Genomic DNA, 24523 nt, shown 5'->3' on the forward strand with positions numbered 1-24523 from the left:
AATTGAAGGTGGAAACATCTTATTCACTTTCCTTCAGAACCTCAACTACTTCTCCCCCATTTGCTTCACCTGGTCCTACTCAACCGAACAAGCCACCTTCCTAAATGTTGACCTTCACCTCAGAATGGCTACATCAGTACCTCCGTCCATATCAAACCTACTAACCACCAGCAATACCTCCACTTCGACAGCTGCCACCCATTCCATACCAAGAAGTCCCTTTCGTACAGCCTAGCCTTGGTCATCGCATCTGCTGTGTCGAGCGGTCCCTCTCAAAATATACTGAGGCTCTCACTGAAGCCTTCACTGACCTTAATTATCCTCCCATCCTTGTACAAAAACAAATCTCCCATGTCTTATCTTTCCAGTCTCCCACCACCTCCCGAAGTCCCACAGTCCGGCCACAGAGGAGCATGCCCCTCATAACTCAGTACCATCCAGGACTGGAGCAACTGAATTACATTCTCCGCCAGGGTTTTGATTATCTCTCGCCGTGCCCTGAAATGAGAAATGTGTGGCCCACTATACTTATCACCCCTCCTACCTTGGTATTCCGCTGTCCACCGAACATACACAATATACTCGTCCATCCTTACACAACCCCTGCTCCCAATCCCTTACCTTATGGCTCATACCCTTGTAATAGACCTAGATGCAAGACCTGTCCCATACATCCTCCTACCACCACCTCTCCAGTCCAGTCACTAACATCACCTAGCCCATCAAAGGTAGGGCTACCTGTGAAACCAATCATGTGATTTACAAGCTAAGCTGCAACCACTGTGCTGCAGTCTATGTAGGCATGACAACCAACAAGCTGTCTGTCCACATGAAAGGCCACCAACAAACTGTGGCCAAAAAACAAGTGGACCACCCTGTTGCTGAACACGCTGCCAAACATGGTATCCCTCATCTCAATGACTGCTTCACAGCCTGTGCCATATAAATCCTCCCAACCAACACCAGCGTTTCTGAATTGCGCAGGTGGGAACTTTCCCTGCAATACATCCTACATTCCCGTAACCCTCCTGGCCTTAACCTTCGTTAGTCACTATCCTCACCCATCCAGCCCCCTCCCAGTTCCCATTCCAGCACTACACAGCTGTCATTTCACCGCCACACCCAGTCTTTTAATTTATTTTTATTTATTTTTATTTCTCTCCTTTCCGCTACTTACCCCCTCCCCCCTGTGCACCTTCTCTCCTGCCCTCCGTCTAAACTGCAACACTTCACTGTCCGCCGCTCCAACCATACTATCCCTCCCCCTCCCCACCTCCTCCTCCTTACCCCCACCCAGTCGCCACTCCCATCATGCACTGGTGCTGCTGCTTGCAGTGTGGTTTCAGCTCTCTGAGACTGCAGACGTGTGTTAAAGTTGCATTTGTGTGTGTGTGTGTGTGTGTGTGTGTGTGTGTGTGTGTGTGTGTGTGTCTACTGCTGACAAAGGCCTTAATGGCCGAAAGCTAAAATTGTGTGAATCTCTTTGTTGTGCCTATAACGACTCAGCATTTCTGCTACATGGTGAGTAGCAACTTTCCTTCTCTAGTATTGTTGCTTTTTCCTTTTGTATGATAGCACAATGAGCTCACACAAATTAGTTGGACAATTTGTCCTGTTTATCCTATTTGAACATTCTCATCTATTACTTCTATTGTATAATACACATGAATGTTAACGCAGGGCTGGTGGATGAAATGGTAATAACTTCCTAAACATTCTGAACACTTTTAGTGGGGACACAAATGATAAACACTGCGTCAGTGAACACTGCATCATTCCGAGTCCTAGTATGAGGGCTTGTTGAAAAGTAATGCCTCTAGTTTTCATTAATGTTCTACATCTTTATTCTTAGTGTCTGCATATTTATTTCTGAACATAGTCACCCTGGCGATGAACACATTTCTCCCAAGTAGAGACCAGTTTGTGGATACTGTCACTGTAAAATGTTTCACTTTGTTGATGGAGTCACAACCTCACGTCTGCTTGCACAACTTCATCACTATCAAAGTGAAGTCCTCAAAGGTGTTCTTTAAGTTTTGGAAACAGATTAGAGTTGGTTGAGGCTAAGTCAGAACTGTACAGAGGATGATTGATGACCCAGAGCATCCGATAGCTGCAAGTGTCACAGTGTCATGTGTGAACAGACTCTTCAAATTCATGCTTTCAAGTTACTGAGGGTCTCTCATACACCGACATAGTTATGTTACACACTGTCACGTTACATGCTACAATTTGGAGCCTTCTCACAACAGAATGTTGCAATTTGTGTCAGTGAAATGGGGTAGTCAACCGAATAAAATGCAATACCTCAACCGATATTCAGAACAAAACAAAAAATTTGGAGGCATTACTTTTTAGAATGCCCTCGTACTTTACAGTTCTCGATGGAAAAATTGTGAAGTATTTATAAAAGTTCTTAACCTCTCTGATCATTACTTTTAGATAATAAAGCTAAAGTTAGTATTGGTAAAACCATAATCTAACATGACAGTCACAATACTCCTGCTCATTTTTATTATACATCATTACATCAGTGCTTCTGAATACAATATCAGGAAATGCGAATGGTATTATTTATATTGATTTGTAACATAGCTTTTACAATGGGTGTTTAAGTAATGCCATAAAAATCTTCAGTAACTGAAAACTGACGCCACATTTGTCTTTCTTCAGTTTCCAGAAACACTGGGATACAGTAAATTGTACATTACAGAACTGTCTATTATTATTCTTGTGTAATATAAAGATACTTATTGAAGAATGTCATTTTCTTGTAAGCAACAGTACACTTGACCTTGTGCAGAAAGATATCATGTATCTGCTCAACAGTGTGAAGTTTTCTTCATTACACTTCCAGCTAAATCAGTGAATGTGGAACATCGTACACTTGAATGGAATACCATTCCTACATTATTCAACATACTAAATAAGGTACGGTAACTGTAACTGAAGAGAAAACCACACAGACCTGATAATAAAATGTCAAAAGCAATAAAACTGTATCTCAACATAAAAGGAACTAATTCCACAATTGTTGCTACATCCAATCCAAAAATGGCAAAAATTTTCAACACATTTGCTTTTGAAGCAAAAGTAATGTACACAAATATATTTGTGCATTAGAAACTCGAGTGAGGTGTAAGAATGTTACACATCAAGGAAAGTGCCTATCATAGGAACAAAAGGAAAAATATATACTTCTCATGCATGAAATATGTGTTTATGTTCTCTTACTTTTAGCAGAGTAAGCTGCAGTTATTATACGCATATCTGAAAATATTTTTACTTGAATAAGTTGTAGTTTGCCACTGCATCAGTGAGATTTGGCTAGTTTCACATTTATTTCATGATCATTCATGTGTGTTGATAGTTATACAGATTCTTGGAATGCAAAAGTATAGTAACCATTTGCTAATTAAGTAGAGAAATAATTAAAGACAAACATTAATCTTATGGCTTTCTTTCTCAGTGCTAGGAGTGCTACTGTCATCCCAAGTGTGAGAGGGTAAGAAATTCCACAGCAGTGAGTGTCGTGACTTGTGTATGTCAGTCTGTTGCAAAACCCATAAAACTGTAGGCCTACAAAAGGATTTCCTGGGAACATAAAATACATACTGTTTCTAGTGCATTGCAAATCAGACCTGGGATGAGGCATAGATGGGAACCATTGTAGATGCTAAGTTTTCTAAATCATGTACAATGTGTAAATTAATTTTTGAGGAGACTTTTCCAAAAGTAACCACTTGTCAGTAGCAGCTAAGGAAAATGTATCGATAACAGCAGATTTTAGAAAATCCTCCCAGATGCTTAAGTTCCTTACAAAAGTACTACAGTACTCCATAGTTCCTATATTACTATCACGGTATAAAATATATACAAGAGGGTGCTGCTTGCTACAGTAAAATCATTCAGAACAAAAAATATATAAGGCAGAATATAAAAGTGAAGTGTTACGGGATGTCATAAAACATGAAACTGAAAAAGGCAGACAGTAGTGTAATAATGTAAAAGTCAAAAATGAGGGATAGAGTAGTAGAAAATCATGAGGAATTCACAAATTTTGTAAGTGAATGTTTCTTTGATACTGCAGAGACATTGCAACTAAATCTTTATGAAACAATGCAGGAGATTCTAATCAATGTTTAAAAATCACCAAGGTGATGTAGATAATGCTGAGATATGTAATTTAATATAAGACATATGGGGCTACAAATGTCGGGAAATATCCCAAAAGTGGATGACAAATGTTGACTATGTGACATCACCAGAAGATGTATCTGACCGCATGTGCAGCGTTGGAGCCTATCAATCTGTCGCATCTGATCATCTCAAACCAAACCAAGTGTTTATGTCAGTGTGGCTCTGGGCCTACATGTGTAACTTTAGCATATGGGGCTCAGGGTTCGAGTCGTGCAGCGTATGGGGCTCAGGGTTCGAGTCGTGCATTTTGCAGGCAGTTCTTTTTCCATGGCATTAGACAGTTGTGTATGTATATTGAGGTAAAATTTATTATTTTATGTACCGGTCTTGTGTTCTCTGCTGATTATTTGCAAAATACAGTACGTCAAAAATCTACCGCACTTCATCGCAAGTAAATAAGTATAAGCTTCTGAATTGTATGGCTACCAGTAAATGACCTGCATATTCTTTACTAAATAAAGTCTGTAAACAAAAAGAGAAGGGAGCAACAGAAAGAAACACAAAATTAGAACTGCTTTTGCTTTGTTACAGCGAGGACAATAATTTGGTGACTTCTATGTTTACAACAGATCACATTTACAAAAGTATTTGAAAACAGAGCCGCATTGTGGAACAATATGTAGCACTGCCCCCTACCAGCTAAGGTAGGATCCACAAGCCCAGTTGCAACATGTGCGACGAGGTATGTCACCAGGCGATGTCACATTTTCAACTTTTGTCATCCACCTTTGGGGCATTTCCCGACATTTTCAGTCCCATGTGTCTTATACTAAATAACTTGTCCCAGTGTCATCTATGTTGTTTCGGGGATTTTTAAACATTAATAAGAATCACCCTGTATATCACCCACAATGATGTACACAGCAAGCACAGTGATGTTGTTTTCCACTACAGAGCTGGAAGTCAGGAAGAAAATTTGAACATTAAAAAAATAAGAAGATGACAGCTGTATATCAGGTTCCAGTCCCTGCGCAAAAGGCATTCATATATAACACACAAGCCCCATTATAAAACATAGTAAATGAGTTATTTATTTCAGTTATTTTTTCAGTGTAACTAAAACACTCTTGAGTGATGCCCTTACTAAAGAGAGGAGATGCCAATGGTACTAAAAACTACATCTCAGTTTCACCACTCTCTGCATTCTCAAAAATAATTGAGTTATAAAAGATGCACTGATGCATTACATGAATAAATATACACTGTAATATTTTACAATACATGTTGCATAACCACTTCCAAATGTTTCATTTGTGCTTAGTCATCATCACATTATTTGCGTTTGATTTAAACAGTGATCTCCAGCACTGAGTATGGAACATGTACATTGGTTGTAAACCACATGTAGATGGACACAAGCCCGAAACCAGTCATGTGTTAAATAAAATCACATTCTAATGTGATTGGTTCGCTCAGTATTCTACACCCTATAACAGTCATGGAGTTCAACTGCATCAATTATGGATAAAGTACATTAAATATAAAACAGTTTTAATGAAGCATAGTGTGCCTTCTGAAGCTAATGAATTGTAGTATCAGTCATTATAGGGTTCACAAAAGTGATACTTGGAGCTCTTGACAAGGAATTTTTGTGTTACAGGCATATACTTAGACTTGTCCAAGGCTTTTGACACTGTTGGCCAAAAAATACTATGAAATGAAGCACAAGTTGCAAAGGGAATAGCAAATGAGTGGCTCCAGTTGTATCTGGAAAAAACGGAGCAGAAGATAGAAACGGTTTACACATTTACTGATGGTAAATTTCTAGTAAAACAATTGTCAGACAAAAAAGATGTACAAATGTAGTGAATCCTAAGGGCAGCACATTGGGTCCAGTTCTGTTCTTAACAATACACGATGTGACTCGGGATACGACACAGAAGCAACCTGCATTGGTGGAGCTCATAAGAAAATAGTTGAAGCTGCTTAACTGGTACACATCGGGATGACAGCAATATGACACTGACACATATGTCTATCATATTGTCTGGAGCAACAAAGTGTGCTGCTTGCTCCATGCAACTTTGCCATATGATGCACTTTCCTTGCACTATGTCTCGTTTACCTTATTGATAAAGGTGTTTCTCGAACTTAATAGCCACAAAGTATTGGTTTGAGTTGATTTCATTGCACCTAATGTAGACAGGTGCTTTTGCAGTGAAATAAAGCTGGAAACTGATCTAAGCATCTCTCTCCCAGAAACTGGAACAGCACTGCAGTACACACAAAATTTCTATCTAGATTTCAAAAATACAGTTACTGTTATGAAAAAATTTCACATACAAATTGATATTTTAGTAAAACTCGGGGTCAAAAATATCTTGCTATCAGTTGTGCTTTTTATATATAACAGCTGAATATTATGAGACAGAATTATGAGAAATACCTTCAGGAGACGAAAGGTCTGTACTGCTGCTAGACACATTTAAAAGCACATATACTTTTCTAGCTTTCTGAACTAATTATACCTTCATCAGGGAGGAGAGAGGGGCAGTTTGGGGAAGGTTAAAAAAGAAGAGGTGACAAAAGATCATCACTCAAGGATGAGAGCAACCCACCTGTTGTAGGAACAAGGGATACGAAGATTGTATTTGTCTTCTGTCATCCTCTCAGCAAGTGAGTCTCTCTTGATACCTGAGTGAACTGCCTCACCAATTTGACCTTCCACTTTTTAGGTTATTGTATGTACTTTTATGTGTGTCTATCAGCAGTACAGACGCTTTTCATCATGAAGGTAAGTAAGGGCCATCAGTTCCTTGTATTCTTTCTTCGGGTGTTAGGTATTTGCCTGTTACGTCCTCTTGTTGCCGGCAATTCTGTCTCATAATTTTAAACCTTTCTTAAGTGCGCTTTGCTTTTCAACAGTGTATATTTTCATTGTTTATCAGTGGTACCCTGTGTGTAGTGAAGTAAATGCTTGTTGTTGATGTAGTTGAAAATTCTCTTCATACTATTTGTTTTCAGCAGTATCCGTCTTACTGATTTACCTTCCATTGATGAAACTATGGAAAGTACTCCTCTTGTTGAGGAAAACACTGTTGATGACATCAAGAACAGAGACAAAACATCCTCAGTGAATGAAAATGATTTTGCAGAAACAAAGGTTAGTGATGAGTCAGATTTTAACTTTGCCATGAAAGGTTTTAATGCTTGTGTTGACAAAAAACTTACCAGTAGCTTTAAACCTACTGTTGATTGAAAAGAATCAGAATTATTATTATACATGCACTCATTTTTATGAATTTAGTTTCTTTACATGTATTTTCTGTTTTCTGAAGGATAATGAAGATGATATTACTGCGTTAGTTGTGGCAAGTTCAAATATTCGTTCATCACCTAAAGGGAGAACCAGTGCTGCTGGCAGAAAGAAATCTAAATATATAAGAGATGTAGAAACATCGCTTTCATTATTACTCCCAGACAGCATAGAAGTAGCTGAGGAAAAGGCATTTAGTAAGTGTAATACTGATGTATGTAATTGTTTAATTCCATGGATGTCCTGTAGTATGCTGTAAGTGTGTTTCAATACTTTGAGAGGTGGCATAGTGCATATCAGTTCAGGCAGGCTAGGAAAAAACCTTACCTTCATAGTCTCGGATGTTATTGAATTTAGCACATGTTAAAACAAAGGACTAAGTTAGGAACACACATTTTTTTGTTTTCTCCAAAAACATTTCTGCTCTGAGATACAGCCCTCCAAAGATGACATTGCGCATACGATTTTGAAGGTGCGAATTTTGGAAAAAAATTTTAACTACTGTATCTCTGGAACAGTTATAGATATTTTGTATTTTTTTCTTTTCTTTTCAAAAATGCCAATCCATAAAACTTTGCTTTTTTTCTGTTGATTGGTACCATATAGTTCTACATTCCCTGAAAAGGAGAGCTTCCACTTTTTGTTTGAACAGGTTTTATAAACAACTGAAAATTTAGCCATACATAAAACCTATTTTATTACCACGTTATCACATAACAGGCTCATAAAAACCAAAACCTAGCCTTATTTAACATAATTTTAGTTTTGAAAGATGAGTAAGAGACTTATTATTCAAGCATTTTAAATGATTCCAAAATGTATGTGAAAGGTCTAAAGACGTGAAGGTTTCAGTTTATACAACTTGTGTGCACTCTGTTTTGTTCTGAAATTAGCCAGTCAATGAACTAAAAATGTGTTCCACGGCTTCAGTATCTTCCTTTGATATAGAGTGCTGTCTTCCTGTTGAATCAATAGGAACTGAAGCACTTACAGTCTTCAAAACATTGTGAACAGGAAGTGAGCACTGATGACATTGTTGCTGTCCTTCAGCTGGAAACCTATATCCAGCACCTGGTCCATGTGGTAGCATAAAGTTCACTACAATTTCATTTGACACATAACTGGTGTCTATGATCTCTGCAATCCAGCGGCACAGCCATACACACACACACACACACCACAAACATCCCTGTTGTGGATTGGCAAGAGAGCCAACCCACTATGAGAGGAAGCCGAAAGGCACGCGTTTTAGCTCATGCAGGCTGGCGTGAGGTCTGGAACAGGTCAAGGAAATGAGACTAACAAAAAACATACGTAGCTGCTTGAATACTTAACTTTAATCCATAATTGGTGAACATCGCTCTTGACGGTACATGTTTTACAGCATCAATAGTACCTGGTAATGGCGCCTTGCTAGGTCGTAGCAAATGACGTAGCTGAAGGCTATGCTAACTATCGTCTCAGCAAGTGAGAGCGTATTTTGTCAGTGAACCATCGCTAGCAAAGTCGGCTGTACAACTGGGGCGAGTGCTAGAAAGTCTCTCTAGACCTGCCGTGTGGTGGCGCTCGGTCTGCAATCACTGATAGTCGCGACACGCGGGTCCGACGTATACTAACGGACCGCGGCCGATTTAAAGGCTACCACCTAGCAAGTGTGGTGTCTGGCGGTGACACCACAATCCCCATTCTCAGGTTATGAATGTGAATATTATCCTGCTGTTTCTGAGGTGTTGGCAGAACGAACGAAATTTCTTCTTTCTTGCTCTTTAAAGTGGATGCAATATGAGTTTGCCCATCACTTTTGAGTCCAAATATGTGTCTTTTGAATTCCTTTCACAGGAATGGTTTGTTTGGACCATTCTTCTTTTTTCTGCTTGTGGAATTCTTCGGTTTCCTCTTTGGGCAAAAGAATGAGGGCTGTGAATGTGTAAGATTCCACGACTCTCGTAAAACCCTCAGCATTCTGAATCGCAGCTGCATTTGGTCTGGGAAGATTATGTTTTGTAGCGTGGTGCTTCAGCAGGCCTCGTACACCACCACAAGGCCCCTTCCCATGACCAGTAGCACTGTATACCCAGTCAGTTGCCACAAGTGACTTACTCAATTCAAACAGCTGGTAACGGTTTTTAAAATGACTAGGAGTACCATCTGAAATAATGAAGATCTTCTCTGCCACTGTTTCCAGTTGAAGAATTTTGCACATTGTTACCGAAGCGTGTGCTGAGTCATGTCCTGTGACATCACTTATAATTGGCAACACTTGTGGTCTTGTTTTGAAAATATGTCACTCCTGTAAAAATTGAAATCTAGTCATTACTCCAATGATACCCTTGTACTTCTTGTGGGAGAATTACAGACCAGTTCTAAGCAAAATCATAGTGAAGCAGTAAACACAGTTCTTCAGCCTGTACACACCATTTCACTTCTGCAATGTGTTGTTGTTGCAATTTCTTCAGATGCTAGTGTGTTGCTTCTTTCACTGATCATTTACCCAGTTTATCAATGAAACTGTCAAAGACAACAGTTTTCTTAAATTGTTTATTTTCCTCCCATGTCGCATATGTAATTTCTACAGGGTTATCTGCTATGTCTTCCAGGCCAAGTGTCTGTAAAGACAGTCCTCACTTTCCAAAGCAGTCACCGCATTCTTGAAACAAACAAGTCTCTCGCACAATAAAAAGATTATTGTGCGTATCGTGACTCAGCATCTCCACTATATGGTTAGTAGCAACTTTCCTTCTCCGGTATTGTTACATTTCATGCTGGGTTTTCCATTGTTTGATTGAAGTCTCTCACTTTATGTCAAAGACTACTAATGACTTCACATGCCCAACCAAGGTATCATACATCACGTGCTCCAGTAAGTTTTTCAAAGTTACCACAGAAAGTTCAAAATTCATGCAGTACACACATGAACAGATATCTCTAGGTGGGTGTGGAATTTAGGTTAGTGCATAAAATTTTGATCTTCCAGTATGTGAAGTTACATAGTTGCTTTTATAAATTGCAAAAGTTCCTTAAATTTTGTTGGCGCTCTGGGGAGAACAGTCCCATTTATCTATAAGATAAAATGACCGAATGACTGCAAGGATTGTGGTTCAAAATTGTTTTCTTTGAAAACGTGTCTGGAATAATTATTAAACTTGTACCTTTTGACTGTAGACTGCACAATATTCAACAGCTGAATTGATATTTGTGAAAAATTCCTGGCAAGAGGTGCAAGAGTGCTTTGGTTCATTTTCTTCTGAAGATGGAATTTCTACTTTGAGGAGTGAGGTCAGTTTTGTTGTAGTGTATTCATCCATAGCTTTAGTAATTTCTCTACACTTTCTTGGTGCGCAAAGCTTATGACTCAACTTCACTGACCATGGCTTCTTAACAGAACTAACACCTAGTTGACTGATTCAGGGTATTTATTTGTTCCTCTATTGATGCAAAATCTGCATCATCTGCACCATGGGAGGCTTCACCTGTTCGTATACTGTCATTGTTGCTATTATGTCAAAACATTTAGAACACAAAAAGTCATCACTGGAAACATCTTCACTTTGAAACAGAGTCTTCAAATGAGAACACTTATTCCCAACCTGAGCAAAGTCTGTTTTTTTGTTTGTCTGAATCATCTGCACCATGAGAGGCTTCACCTTGTTCGTATACTGTCATTGTTGTTAATATATCAAAACATAGTCAGCAGACATTTCTAAACAGTCCTTTTCACAAAACACACAGCAACTGTGTCAACTGGCAAATTCCTCACGAAAACACAGAACTCAATGGATGGTCTCATATTTCTTAGAAGCCTCTTCAGTAAACAAATTAGCACTGAACAACTACATACAGAAACCTGCAATGAAGAACCATGACAACCTGTAATGAAGAACCACGACAAAGAAACTGATAAGAAACTACAACAAAATGTAAGAAATATCTGCAACAGTGAAAGTGAAAAGAAATAACTGCAACAAAGAAAGTGATAAGAAATAACTGCAACAAAGACAATAGAAATAAACATTGTAACAAAGAAATTAGTAAGAAACAACTTCAGTGAAGACATACATTACCCTTGAAATTTAAAAAAAAATGATTTTGTAAAAATAATACCTGTCCAACTTAAAAGTGGAAGCTCTTCTTTATGAGAATATAGTACTACATGGTTCTAATTAACAGAAAAAAATCCAACTTTTCTGGATTGGTATTTTGGGAAAAAAATCTGTAAATTATAAAAAAAATTCAAAAGGCGACAATAAAAGAACTTTGACAGATATGTCCAAACAGAGGATACTGTTGTAATCATAAAGCAATTATCTTTCAAATCAAAAAAACCTAACAAAATATCTAGAACTGTTACAGATATACAGCATTTAAAAAAAAATTCCGAAATTTGCATCGTCAAAATGGTGTTCATAGTTTTTTGGATAAAACAAAAAAGCATGTGTTTCTTACTTACTCCTGATTTTTAACATAGGCTAAATCAATTAACATCCGGGACTATGAAGGTAAACCCCCCCACCCCTCCCCCACCTGAAGTGATACGGATTATGCCTGTATTTCCCCACTGAACCAATGTTAATCAAGCTGAACTGAAGGTAAAAAGATAGAGTTACCTATTGGGTGGAGAATCAGGTTTCTGGTATTCTTTCAAATTAATTTTGTTTCACAGTGAACATAAATTACTCAAATTTTCTTTCTGTTTATTTTTTCCTATCGCTATATCTTCATATTGTCATCTGGGATTGGTAACACAAATAAGAAAGGACATTTAACAGACATGTAAAAAACCATGAATCGCTAGAGGGATTGAAGTATATTGTGAAAGGAAAAGGGCAGTGTACCTATTGCCAAAAATAAGTGAAAATCCTGCAGTAGTTGCACACTATAAAAACTAGTCAAAATCACTAAGCAAATTTATTAAAAATAAAGGAAAATGCACATTATATCTGAAATCAGTAGCACCAGGAACATACTTAAGCATGTATGGAACATAGTAAAATGAAAGACGGGGCAGTAGGCCACAGAACAGCATATCATCACCATTGATTTAAGTGAAAGGGCTATACATGATCAGTCAGAGGTAGCAGATATTTCAGATATTTTTAATAATTATTTCTGAAATGGAGTAGAAAATGTAAGGATAAACAACCCAAGAGAAAAATCAAAGCAGTATATTAAAGAAGCAAATCACATATAATTCAATTATATTAATGTCTCACAAACTTCTTCTTCTGAAATTAAGAAGAGTAAACTTTCTCTCAAAAATAAAACAGGGTGTATACGACCCGGGACAACCGGGAGATCCGGGAAAAACCCGTGAGTATTTTTATCCGGCAGAAAACCGGGAAAAATCCGGGAATTTTTTAGAATTCCGGGAATTTTTGTTTTGTTTTAGTTTTCAATTAAATTTTTGTAATTTTGACTGGTAAGAACCATTACTGTAACAAAGGCCATTACTGTATCCTGCTACTGCAGAATAATACTGCAGCATTAAAACATGAACGAGAAAAAAACGAAATTCAAACCTAAATTGCAAAGGAAATGCGCCATATAAAATAACACAGTGCTAGTACAAGCATCTGCCAACAGCAAAATGTGTCAAAGGCTTTCGGACTATTCAATACTTCATAACAACAAATTGCCTTCAATGAGCGTGACATCACAACTGTTTACATTAGACTCATTTAATCAGTTACTAGTGGGCTCATGCACACGCGCAGTTGAGTCACATATGAGTAGTACCTTCTCCCGCTTCTGCCTACAGAAATGTGGCTGTTGGCTGTGTAAGCAGCAGTAGCAGCAACCAGCCACACGATACCCGGAGGGCGCTAAAGACTACACTGTTGAGCGCCCATAACACCATATCCATCCATCCATCGATACCCGGAAAAAAAAAAAACTGGTGCATCCAGGCTGCCAGTTTCACGCATGTGCTCCAGGCTCGGATCTAGTGGGGAGTGATGGCAAACCGGGATATCTGAACTGGGCAGCAATTTTGAAGGGAGGGGGAAAATTAATATTCTTGAGAAAAAAAAACCACTTGTTTCACAAAGCACCTAGCATCCAGCGCACGTCGGTCTATCGATTATTCATATGATTTTGAAACGAACCCATGCTGGTTTTTGAACATATTCTAAGTTGATATCTGAATGAATTATAAGTTGATTTTTGAATGTGTGCATAGTGTACGTGGTGGCTCTGCCAGGGGAATCCTCGTCACATCTAGAAATAAACTTTCCTGCAGACAAAGCGGGACGGGGCTATACGAGCTGAGCGAAATAAGGCCGACCGGTGAATGCCAAGTGCTGCTTGTTTATGTGGTTGATTCAGTTTGCGAAAGTTCAGCGTTGTTATAATTACTAGCGAAATCCATAGATTAAGAAAAAAAATGTGTGTGTGAAATCTTATGGACTTAACTGCTAAGGTCATCAGTCCCTAAGCTTACACACTGCTTAACCTAAATTATCCTAAGGACAAACCCACACACCCATGCCCGAGGGAGGACTCGAACCTCCGCCGGGATCGGTCGCACAGTCCATGCTACAGCGCCTTAGACCACTCATGTGATCATGAGGCATCAAGGAATCACAAATTTAGCAAAAATGGCTCTGAGCACTATGGGACTTAACATCTGTGGTCATCAGTCCACAAATTTAGCAGTGGAGGGTAGTGTGGAGGGTAAAAATCATAGAGGGAGACCAAGAGATGAATACACTAAGCAGATTCAGAAGTATGTAGGTTGCAGTAAGTACTGGGAGATGAAGAAGCTTGCACAGGATAGAGTAGAATGGAGATCTGCATCAAACCAGTCTCAGGACTGAAGACTGGAACAACAACAACAACGTGTCATATGGTATTATATTTTGGGGTAACTCTTCCCATTCTAAAAGGATATTTTTGGCTCAGAAATAAATATATATATATATTTAAAAACAAAGATGATGTGACTTACCATACGAAAGCGCTGGCAGGTGGATAGAAACACAAACAGACACATACATACACACAAAATTCAAGCTTTCGCAACAAACTGTTGCCTCATCAGGAAAGAGGGAAGGAGAGGGAAAGACGAAAGGAAGTGGGTTTTAAGGGAGAGGGTAAGGAGTCATTCCAATTCCGGGAGTGGAAAGACTTACCTTAGGGGGAAAAAAGGACGGGTATACACCCGCACACACACACATATTCATCCACACATATACAGACACAAGCAGACATATTTAAAGACAAGGAGTTTGGACATCTATGCTTGTGTCTGTATATGTGTGGATGAATATGTGTGTGTGTGCGGGTGTATACCTGTCCTTTTTTCCCCCTAAGGTAAGTCTTTCCACTCCCGGAATTGGAATATATATATAGGGAAACATTCCACGTGGGAAAAATATATCTAAAAACAAAGATGATGTGACTTACCGAACGAAAGCGCTGGCAGGTCGTTAGACACACAAACAAACACACAAAATTCTAGCTTTCGCAACAAACGGTGGCTTCGTCAGGAAAGAGGGAAGGAGAGGGAAAGATGAAAGGATGTGGGTTTTAAGGGAGAGGGTAAGGAGTTATTCCAATCCCAGGAGCGGAAAGACTTACCTTAGAGGGAAAAAAGGACAGGTATACAATCGCACACACACACATATCCATCCGCACATACGAGGTGTGGCTAGAAAAAAACCGGACTAGTACTGGTGAAACAATAAAACGAATGCAATAAGGCTGAAAGTCGCGTGGCCTGTCACGTGACTCTCGCTCCGCCTACTGCTTGAGTTTCATCTGCCTCCTGCACTCAGTCTGCCCGTGGCGTCTGTTTTAAGTAGTTGACGTTTTGTCTGTGCGTCGGAAAATGTTGAGTGTACAGAAAGAACAGCGTGTTAACATCAAATTTTGTTTCAAACTAGGAAAATCTGCAAGTGAAACGTTTGTAATGTTACAACAAGTGTACGGCGATGATTGTTTATCGCGAACACAAGTGTTTCAGTGGTTTACACGATTTAAAGATGGCCGTGATGACACTCGCACTGGCAGACCATTGTCAGCAAAAACTGATGCAAACATTGAAAAAATCGGTAAACTTGCTCGACAAGATCACCGTTTAACAATCAGAGCAGTGTCTGAGTTAACAGGAGTTGACAAGGAAAGTGTTAGGCAGATTCTTCATGAAAGTTTCAACATGAACAAAGTGTGTTCAAAAATGGTTCCAAAGTGTATCACAATTGAAGAGAAGGAACGCCGAAGAATGATTTGTTCTGACATCCTGGAAAACATTGAAAGTGATCCCACCTTCTTACAAAATGTTATTACTTGCGATGAATCGTGGTTTTTTACTCCACGACAAAAAAAAGCACGAATGTCAAAATCGAAATTCAAGGCAATGATGATTGTTTTTTTTGACATCAAAGGGATTGTGCACATTGATTGGGTACCAGAGGGACAAACAGTGAATGAGCATTACTACATTAGCGTCCTGGCTACCCTACGTGAGCGAGTACGGAGAAAACGGAACGATTTGTGGAGAAAAAAGTCATGGATCCTTCACCAAGACAATGCCCCAGCTCACAGTGCGTTGTCAGTGAAGACGTTTTTGGCAAAACACAACATTCCCATCTTAGATCATCCACCCTACTCACCTGATTTGGCCCCCTGTGACTTTTTTCTTTTCCCTAAAGTCAAGTCAGCTTTGAAAGGAACTAGATTTGAGACTGTTGAAGCAGTAAAAGAAAAAGCGACGGAAGTAATGTATGGGCTTACCGAAAATGATCTGCAGCATTGCTATGAACAGTGGAAAATTCGTATGGAGCGGTGTAGAGACCGAGGAGGAGAGTACATTGAAGGAGATAACATGAAATTGTAAATAATTGTAAATAAATGTTTTTTCCAGCATCAGTCCGGTTTTTTTCTAGCCGCACCTCGTATACAGACACAAGCAGACATTTGTAAAGGCAAAGAGTTTGGGTCCAAACTGTTACCCCTGGAAACCATTCTTGTAACCATTGATGCCACTTCCTTATACACAAATATTCCGCACATCCAGGTCCTCGCTGCGATGGAGCACTTCCTTTCACACCGATCACATGCCACCCTACCTAAAACGTCTTTCCTCATTACCTTAGCCAGCTTCATCCTGACCCACAATTTCTTCACTTTTGAAGGCCAGACATACCAACAATTAAAGGGAACAGCCATGGGTACCAGGATGGCCCCCTCGTACGCCAATCTATTCATGGGTCGCTTAGAGGAAGCCTTCTTGGTTACCCAGGCCTGCCAACCCAAAGTTTGGTACAGATTTATTGATGACATCTTCATGATCTGGACTCACAGTGAAGAACAACTCCAGAATTTCCTCTCCAACCTCAACTCCTTTGGTTCCATCAGATTGACCTAGTTCTACTCCAAATCCCACGCCACTTTCCTCGACGTTGACCTCCATCTGTCCAATGGCCAGCTTCACACGTTTTGTCCACATCAAACCCACCAACAAGTAACAGTACCTCCATTATGACAGCTGCCACCCATTCCACATCAAACGGTCCCTTCCCTACAGCCTAGGTCTTCGTGGCAAACGAATCTGCTCCAGTCCAGAATCCCTGAACCATTACACCAACAACCTGACAACAGCTTTCGCATCCCGCAACTACCCTCCCGACCTGGTACAGCAGCAAATAACCAGAGCCACTTCCTCATCCCCTCAAACCCAGAACCTCCCACAGAAGAACCACAAAAGTGCCCCACTTGTGACAGGATACTTTCCGGGACTGGACCAGACTCTGAATGTGGCTCTCCAGCAGGGATACGACTTCCTCAAATCCTGCCCTGAAATGAGATCCATCCTTCATGAAATCCTCCCCACTCCACCAAGAGCATCTTTCCACCATCCACCTAACCTTCGTAACCTCTTAGTTCATCCCTATGAAATCCCCAAACCACCTTCCCTACCCTCTGGCTCCTACCCTTGTAACCGCCCCCGGTGTAAAACCTGTCCCATGCACCCTCCCACCACCACCACCTACTCCAGTCCTGTAACCCGGAAGGTGTACATGATCAAAGGCAGAGCCACGTGTGAAAGCACCCACGTGATTTACCAACTGACCTGCCTACACTGTGATGCATTCTATGTGGGAATGACCAGCAACAAACTGTCCATTCGCATGAATGGACACAGGCAGACAGTGTTTGTTGGTAATGAGGATCACCCTGTGGCTAAACAAGCCTTGGTGCACAGCCAGCACATCTTGGCACAGTGTTACACTGTCCGGGTTATCTGGATACTTCCCACTAACACCAACCTATCCGAACTCCGGAGATGGGAACTTGCTCTTCAATATATGCTCTCTTCCCGTTACCCACCAGGCCTCAATCTCCGCTAATTTCAAGTTGCCGCCACTCATAACTCACCTGTCATTCAACAACATCTTTGCCTCTGCACTTCCGCCTCGACTGACATCTCTGCTTGTGTCTGTATATGTGTGGATGGATATGTGTGTGTGTGCGAGTGTATACCCGTCCTTTTTTCCCCCTAAGGTAAGTCTTTCCGCTCTCGGGATTGGAATGACTCCTTACCCTCTCCCTTAAAACCCACATCCTTTCGTCTTTCCCTCTCCTTCCTTCTTTCCTGATGAGGCAACAGTTTGTTGCGAAAGCTTGAATTTTGTGTGTATGTTTGTGTTTGTTTGTGTGTCTGTCGACCTGCCAGCACTTTCATTTGGTAAGTCACATCATCTTTGTTTTTAGATATATATGTATTCCTTACTGTCATTTCTTGTTAACAATATTAACTTATTCCCAAGTATAAGCAGCTTTCACTCGGTTAATACTCCGCAGAAATCAAACCTGCATTTGGCTTGGACTTCCTTAACTCTTGTGCAGAAAGGTGTGCAGTATACTGCTGCATCAATTTTCAGTAAGCTACCACTCGAATTCAAACATCTTAGCAGTAATCCATGCGCTTTCAAATTCAAACTGAAGAATTTCCTCGTGGGTCACTCCTATTCTGTCGAGAAGTTCCATGAAAAATTAAGCTGACTCTTGTTGTATTGTTGATTGCGTTTACTCAAACTTATGGACTGACTTTTTTCAGGTTCATAAACATTAATTTTTGTCTGTTATTACCTTTATGTTGTAATTTCATGTACTGACATGTTCCATAACCTCGGAGATTTGCTCCTCAATTTGGTCCTACTGAACTTGACGTGTAAATAAATAAAAATAAAAAACAGAATTGGTACCAGATGCTCTGGAGGTAATTGCGGCATGTGCTTCTGTCTCTGGCATTTCTTAGCACTGGCACACATAGTGCCTAACAGTTCATTAAAGAAATAGCCAATGATACCTGTGTCTGATTCTGTGTAGAATCTTCTAGGTGATCAGATGTTAGAGCCTCATGGAATAACTTCAGAATAACTAGAGGAACTGGTATGATGAGCACCTATTTTCACCCAATCAGATCGCACTTCCTTTTATACAATGTTCTGTTTCATAATTGGAATTTTCCTATGTCAGTTACTTGCTGTTCAGCGGCAATGTCATTTGATGCAGCATTGACTGAGATTTTATCCATGCTGCTACATTCTGCCACAGGATAGGATTCCTTGAAAGTCTTTCTTCAACCTTGTGTTTGCCTCCATTTTTGTGCATCCATTTTTGTATGCCACTGCCAGCACAGAGAACGGTGGTTTGCCAAATAAATAAGGCAGGAACTAGTTGTTGTCCCAGACAACTGCAAAGCACTCTTTCTTGGTCATAGATTAATTCCTCTCAGACATGGAAAATATTCCGGAAGCATGGAAAGTACTCCTGAAGCATAAATGACCACCTTTTAGCACATTCCTGAATTTGTAATAGTCTATCCCATAACTGCTAGCATCACTGTGATGTTCTTTCTCGGAATTTTTGTCATACAAAGCTGAGACTGGACAAGATGTTAGTGCCTCCTTAAGGATAAGGAAAGATCTTTCCTGCACCTCATTCCAGGAAAATTTGGCATCTCCATGCAGTATTTGTTGCAAGGGACATTCCTTGGTACAGAAGTCCTTTATGAAGTATGAACCCATTCTGAGTAAACTTCTCATATAAGAAATGTGCTGAGGAGTTGGAAAGGCAGTGACTGCTCTTCTTTCTCTGGATCAGGATGAACTCAATTGCAATTTACTACTTACTCAAAGATTTTTATTTCTTTAACAGTGAAGGGACACTGTTTCAGATTTAGGTGAAGTCCTTGAGTCTTAACATAGTTGTCATGTGGCTTAGATGTTCTTCAGATGTCTTCAAAAGAACTATTGTGTCATCCAGATAACAAAAACTTGTGATCTGTTTAAGGTGTCGGACCAAATTGTTCATCACATGCTCAAAGATGGCTGGTGTGTTACATAATCCAGAGGGCATAACTTTGAACTCATAGAGGCCATCAGATGTTATGGAAGCAGTCTTTCTCTGGTCAGCCTCATCAGCCTTGATTTGCCAGTTACCTGTTTGCACATTAATACTTGAGAAACACTCTACTTCTTTCAAGCAGTCTATGGTGTCATAAGTGTGTGGAACAGATAGAAATATTTTTAAAGACCTTTTCTTTTCAGTCAGTGGTAGTTGATGCAGAAATGCCAAGTGTCATCCTTCTTCACATGGACCACAGGAGAGAACCAAGGACTTTATGTAGATTCAGTGATGTCATCTTGCAGTATCTTGTCAGCTGTCTCCTCGATTATTGGACCCATGACCTCGCTGTTCGGTGCTCTTCCCTGAATCAATCAACGTGGATTATCTTTCTTTCAGCCAACAATACCCTATATGGACAGTGGCTAATTGGTGGATAATTCCCATTGTTGATAAGGTATTTTTCCATGGGCTATTGGCCTGTCTTGACTGAGAACAGATACTGCTTGCCGACACTCTTCCTCTTTCGAACCAGCCCCTATCGGTAATTTGACACTACCTTCCTCTCTGTGTTGTCTATGGTGGTAGTGGAGCATGATTCTTTGTTGATGTCATTAAGCTGCCCTTCCTGGACTGGTTCAGCTATTTCTAAGCACATATCCTATGGCATGAGTTGTGGTTGCTCATGGTAGTTAGTGATCCGAAGTTCTCCTTGATGACCTGTGATGATCATGTTCATCATTGGTGTGTAGATTTCTTTTGTGAGCATGAGTAGCTTTTCGGAATCGACAGAAGCTTCAAAGTTCAGTGGACATCTAGATTGCTTACTGGAACTTGTCTTGTTGATGACAGTAGGATAATGTCTTCAATGGTAAGCAACTGCCCAGAACAATCTTTGTTATGTACTTGTTGAAATAGCTTTGTTAGTCTGGAGCTCTGCTCTTCCACATTCTGTGACTGCTTGTGATGCCTTTAAGAAGTCCATTGAAGAATCTGCTCTTCCACATTCTATGACTGCTTGTGATGCTTGCAAGAAGTCCATTGAAGAATAATATTATGATTACATTCTGATAAAACAACAAATTTGAAGGGTTGTGTTCTCTCATTGATATTTATTCTTGCAACACATGTTCCTGATGGTGGAATGTATTTTCCACTTGTGAATTTCAGGGAAAATTCACTTTCATGTCATAGAACATTGTTTAGCCAGTGAGGATAAGGATTCAGCATTATATTAAGGGGACTGGAAATAATGTCTTTTTTTTTAACACTAAATTCAGACTGATAAATTGTTAACAAGGTTTTATTTTTAATTAATGATGTAATCACAGTTATTATCAATGCCTTTATGTCATCTAGTGTGCAAATTCCCCCCTCCCCCCCCCCCCTCCTCTGAATACTGCGGCAAACACATACAAGAGCCTTTTTGTGGTGTGAAACTGTCTTAACTGTTCTCCTGCACTTTGTGGCAATTCACTTAGGAGAGAGCCGTTGTATTTTGTGTTTTGGATTATTGTAGAAGACCAATTTTCAATCTCCAGCGATCAAGCGATCAAAAACTGCTTCTGTATTGTGCTGCTGAAATTGTGTGTTGGGTGTGGTGGATTGGTTACCTTTGTTTGTTTTTACCAACTGTTGCATATGTTCTCAGATGGTTGACCAAGGTTGATTAAATGTGTTTGACAGTTCCTTGAGTGTCTGACAGGGATTTTCTTCTACTTCTGATTTGAACTTAGAAAACCATCTTTGGCATTTACGAACATCAGATGCACTTGGATAAACAGTGAAAATGTTTTTGGTAGCAACTATTGCATTGCTGAGCTTGCAAAACTCGAAAAGCATACGATACTGGATGTGTACCTCTTCTGGTATTTGGCTGCCCATTTCAACATAAACTGCAAAATAATAATAATAATAATAATAATAATAATAATAATAATAAAGAATAGGCCTCCGGTATGTTCTGCCAGTCATAAAAGGCGACAAAAAGAACAAACCACTAATAGGGCTAATCCCCCTTTTAGTGCGATTAGTTGGTTCAGGACAGAACTAAAGAAGCCTCGGACAAGTGCCGTCGTGGTCGGGGACTACGCTTGAACCCTATGCCCACCCACAATGGTAACGACACTGCTAGCCAACTGGAAAATGATTTAAATCCAAATAGAGGTGTTTTGCAGGATATGCTTCCTGCAACCACCCTAGAAGGAAAACAAAGACAGAGGATGAGATGGTCAGATGAAGTTAATCGACACCTCATGTTCTGTTATTACCAAGCAACAAACCTAGGAACCAACACAACTGGATACAGATCACAAGTATACACAACATTTATTACCAGATACCCAGAATTAAAATTTTTAACAGAACAACGACTAGCTGATCAGATCCGTGTAATAATAAAAAATAACAGGATGCCCCAGTCAGAATTAGAAAACATCAAACAACAAGTACAACAAATACTGGAACAAAATAATGTGCAATCAGAAGAAGAAGAAAATACAGTAATGGACTCAAACATCCCAGAGCAAACAAACAAAGAACAACATGCATCAATTAAACAATCAGAGGAAAACGAAATCTTAAAACAGCCACCAGAACAAGCACAAATAGAACACGCAGTGACACACATGTTAGATATAGAAGAAAAATTTAAGCTGACATATATAGAATACAAAGAACACAAATACAGACATTAGACCATTCTTGGATAGACCGCCAAATAACCCACAAGTCGAAACAACAATAAAAACTATCAACACAATCATACACAACAAAATAAATGAAAACACAACTATGGAAGAGTTACAACTACTGGTTTATATAGGAGCACTCACTACACTAAATATAAACACTAGGCAGAGATCAGAACCAACCAACACACAGAAGAAACCCACAAAACCACCATGGCAACACAGGCCACAGATCAGAATAGAAAAACTGAGAAAAGACATCGGACAGCTAACACAATTTATAAGAAATGAAATGTCAGAAAAAAAAACGAAAAAGGTTAGGTAAAATCTCACAACAAGAAGCGATAGAGCAATTAGATGAAAAGAAGCAGAAATTACAAGCATTGGCCAAACGACTTAGAAGATACAAAAAAAGTGAAAATAGAAGGAAACAAAACCAAACATTCAACACAAACCAAAAGAAATTTTACCAGACAATAGATAACACACACATTAAAATAGACAATCCACCAAACATAACAGACATGGAACACTTCTGGAGCAACATATGGTCAAACCCGGTACAACATAACAGGCATGCACGGTGGATACAATCAGAAACAGGCACATACAAGGTGATACCACAAATGCCTGAAGTGATAATTTTGCAACATGAAGTCACCCACAATTGGAAAGTCCCTGGAAAAGGCAAAATAGCAAATTTCTGGCTAAAGAAGTTCACCTCAACACATTCACATCTAACTAAATTATTTAACAGTTACATTGCAGACCCATACACATTCCCTGATACACTTACACATGGAATTACTTATCTGAAACCTAAAGATCAAGCAGACACAGCAAACCCAGCTAAATATCGCCCCATAACATGCCTACCAACAATATAGAAAATATTAACTTCAGTCATTACACAGAAATTAATGACACATACAACACAGAACAAAATTATAAATGAAGAACAAAAAGGCTGTTGCAAAGGAGCACGAGGATGTAAAGAGCAACTGATAATATATGCAGAGGTGACATATCAAGCTAAAACTAAACAAAGGTCACTACACTACGCATACATTGATTACCAAAAAGCTTTTGATAGTGTACCCCACTCATGGTTACTACAAATATTGGAAATATCCAAAGTAGATCCTAAATTGATACAGTTCCTAAACATAGTAATGAAAAATTGGAAAACCACACTTAATATCCAAACAAATTCAAATAATATCACATCACAGCCAATACAGATTATGGGTGGAATATACCAAGGAGACTCATTAAGTCCTTTCTGGTTCTGCCTTGCTCTGAACCCACTATCCAACATGCTAAATAATACAAATTATGGACACAATATTACTGGAACATACCCACACAAAATCACACATTTGCTATACATGGATGATCTAAAACTACTGGCAGCAACAAATCAACAACTCAACCAATTACTAAAGATAACATAAGTATTCAGCAATGATATAAATATGGCTTTTGGAACAGACAAATGTAAGAAAAATAGCATAGTCAAGGGAAAACACACTAAACAAGAATACTACATATTGGATAACCACAGCGACTGCATAGAAGCGATGGAAAAAACAGATGCCTATAAATATCTAGGATACAGACAAAAAATAGGAATAGATAATACAAATATTAAAGAAGAACCAAAAGAAAAGTATAGACAAAGACTAACAAAAATACTGAAAACAGAATTGACAGCAAGAAACAAGACAAAAGCTATAAATACTTATGCTATACCAATATTGACCTACTCATTTGGAGTAGTGAAATGGAGTAACACAGACGTAGAAGCACTCAATACACTTACACGATCACAATGCCACAAATATAGAATACATCACATACATTCAGCAACAGAAAGATTCACATTAAGCAGAAAGGAAGGAGGAAGGGGATTTATCGACATAAAAAACCTACATTATGGACAGGTAGACAATTTAAGAAAATTCTTTCTAGAACGAGCATAAACTAGCAAAATACACAAAGCGATCACTCATATAAATACATCGGCTAC

At 39.3% G+C, this 24523-nt stretch overlaps 1 protein-coding gene across 7 annotated transcripts in view; it reads left to right on the forward strand.

Annotated features, from left to right (window-relative positions):
* The window catches only part of LOC126483869 (uncharacterized), a 134870-nt gene that overhangs the window by 44379 nt on the left and 65968 nt on the right, over positions 1 to 24523 (forward strand). For 3 of the 7 annotated variants that reach the window (XM_050107103.1, XM_050107101.1, XM_050107099.1), the window contains 2 exons: positions 7165 to 7303; positions 7479 to 7653. In XM_050107103.1, the coding sequence (XP_049963060.1) occupies positions 7165 to 7303; positions 7479 to 7653 (314 nt within the window). Of the gene's footprint in view, positions 1 to 5940; positions 5957 to 7164; positions 7304 to 7478; positions 7654 to 24523 lie in introns of those variants that run through there. The other 4 variants (XM_050107104.1, XM_050107102.1, XM_050107100.1 and 1 more) reach the window with 2 other exon arrangements.

Source organism: Schistocerca serialis, chromosome 6 (genome assembly GCF_023864345.2).
Source record: "Schistocerca serialis cubense isolate TAMUIC-IGC-003099 chromosome 6, iqSchSeri2.2, whole genome shotgun sequence".
In the NCBI taxonomy this organism is placed as follows: domain Eukaryota; kingdom Metazoa; phylum Arthropoda; class Insecta; order Orthoptera; family Acrididae; genus Schistocerca; species Schistocerca serialis.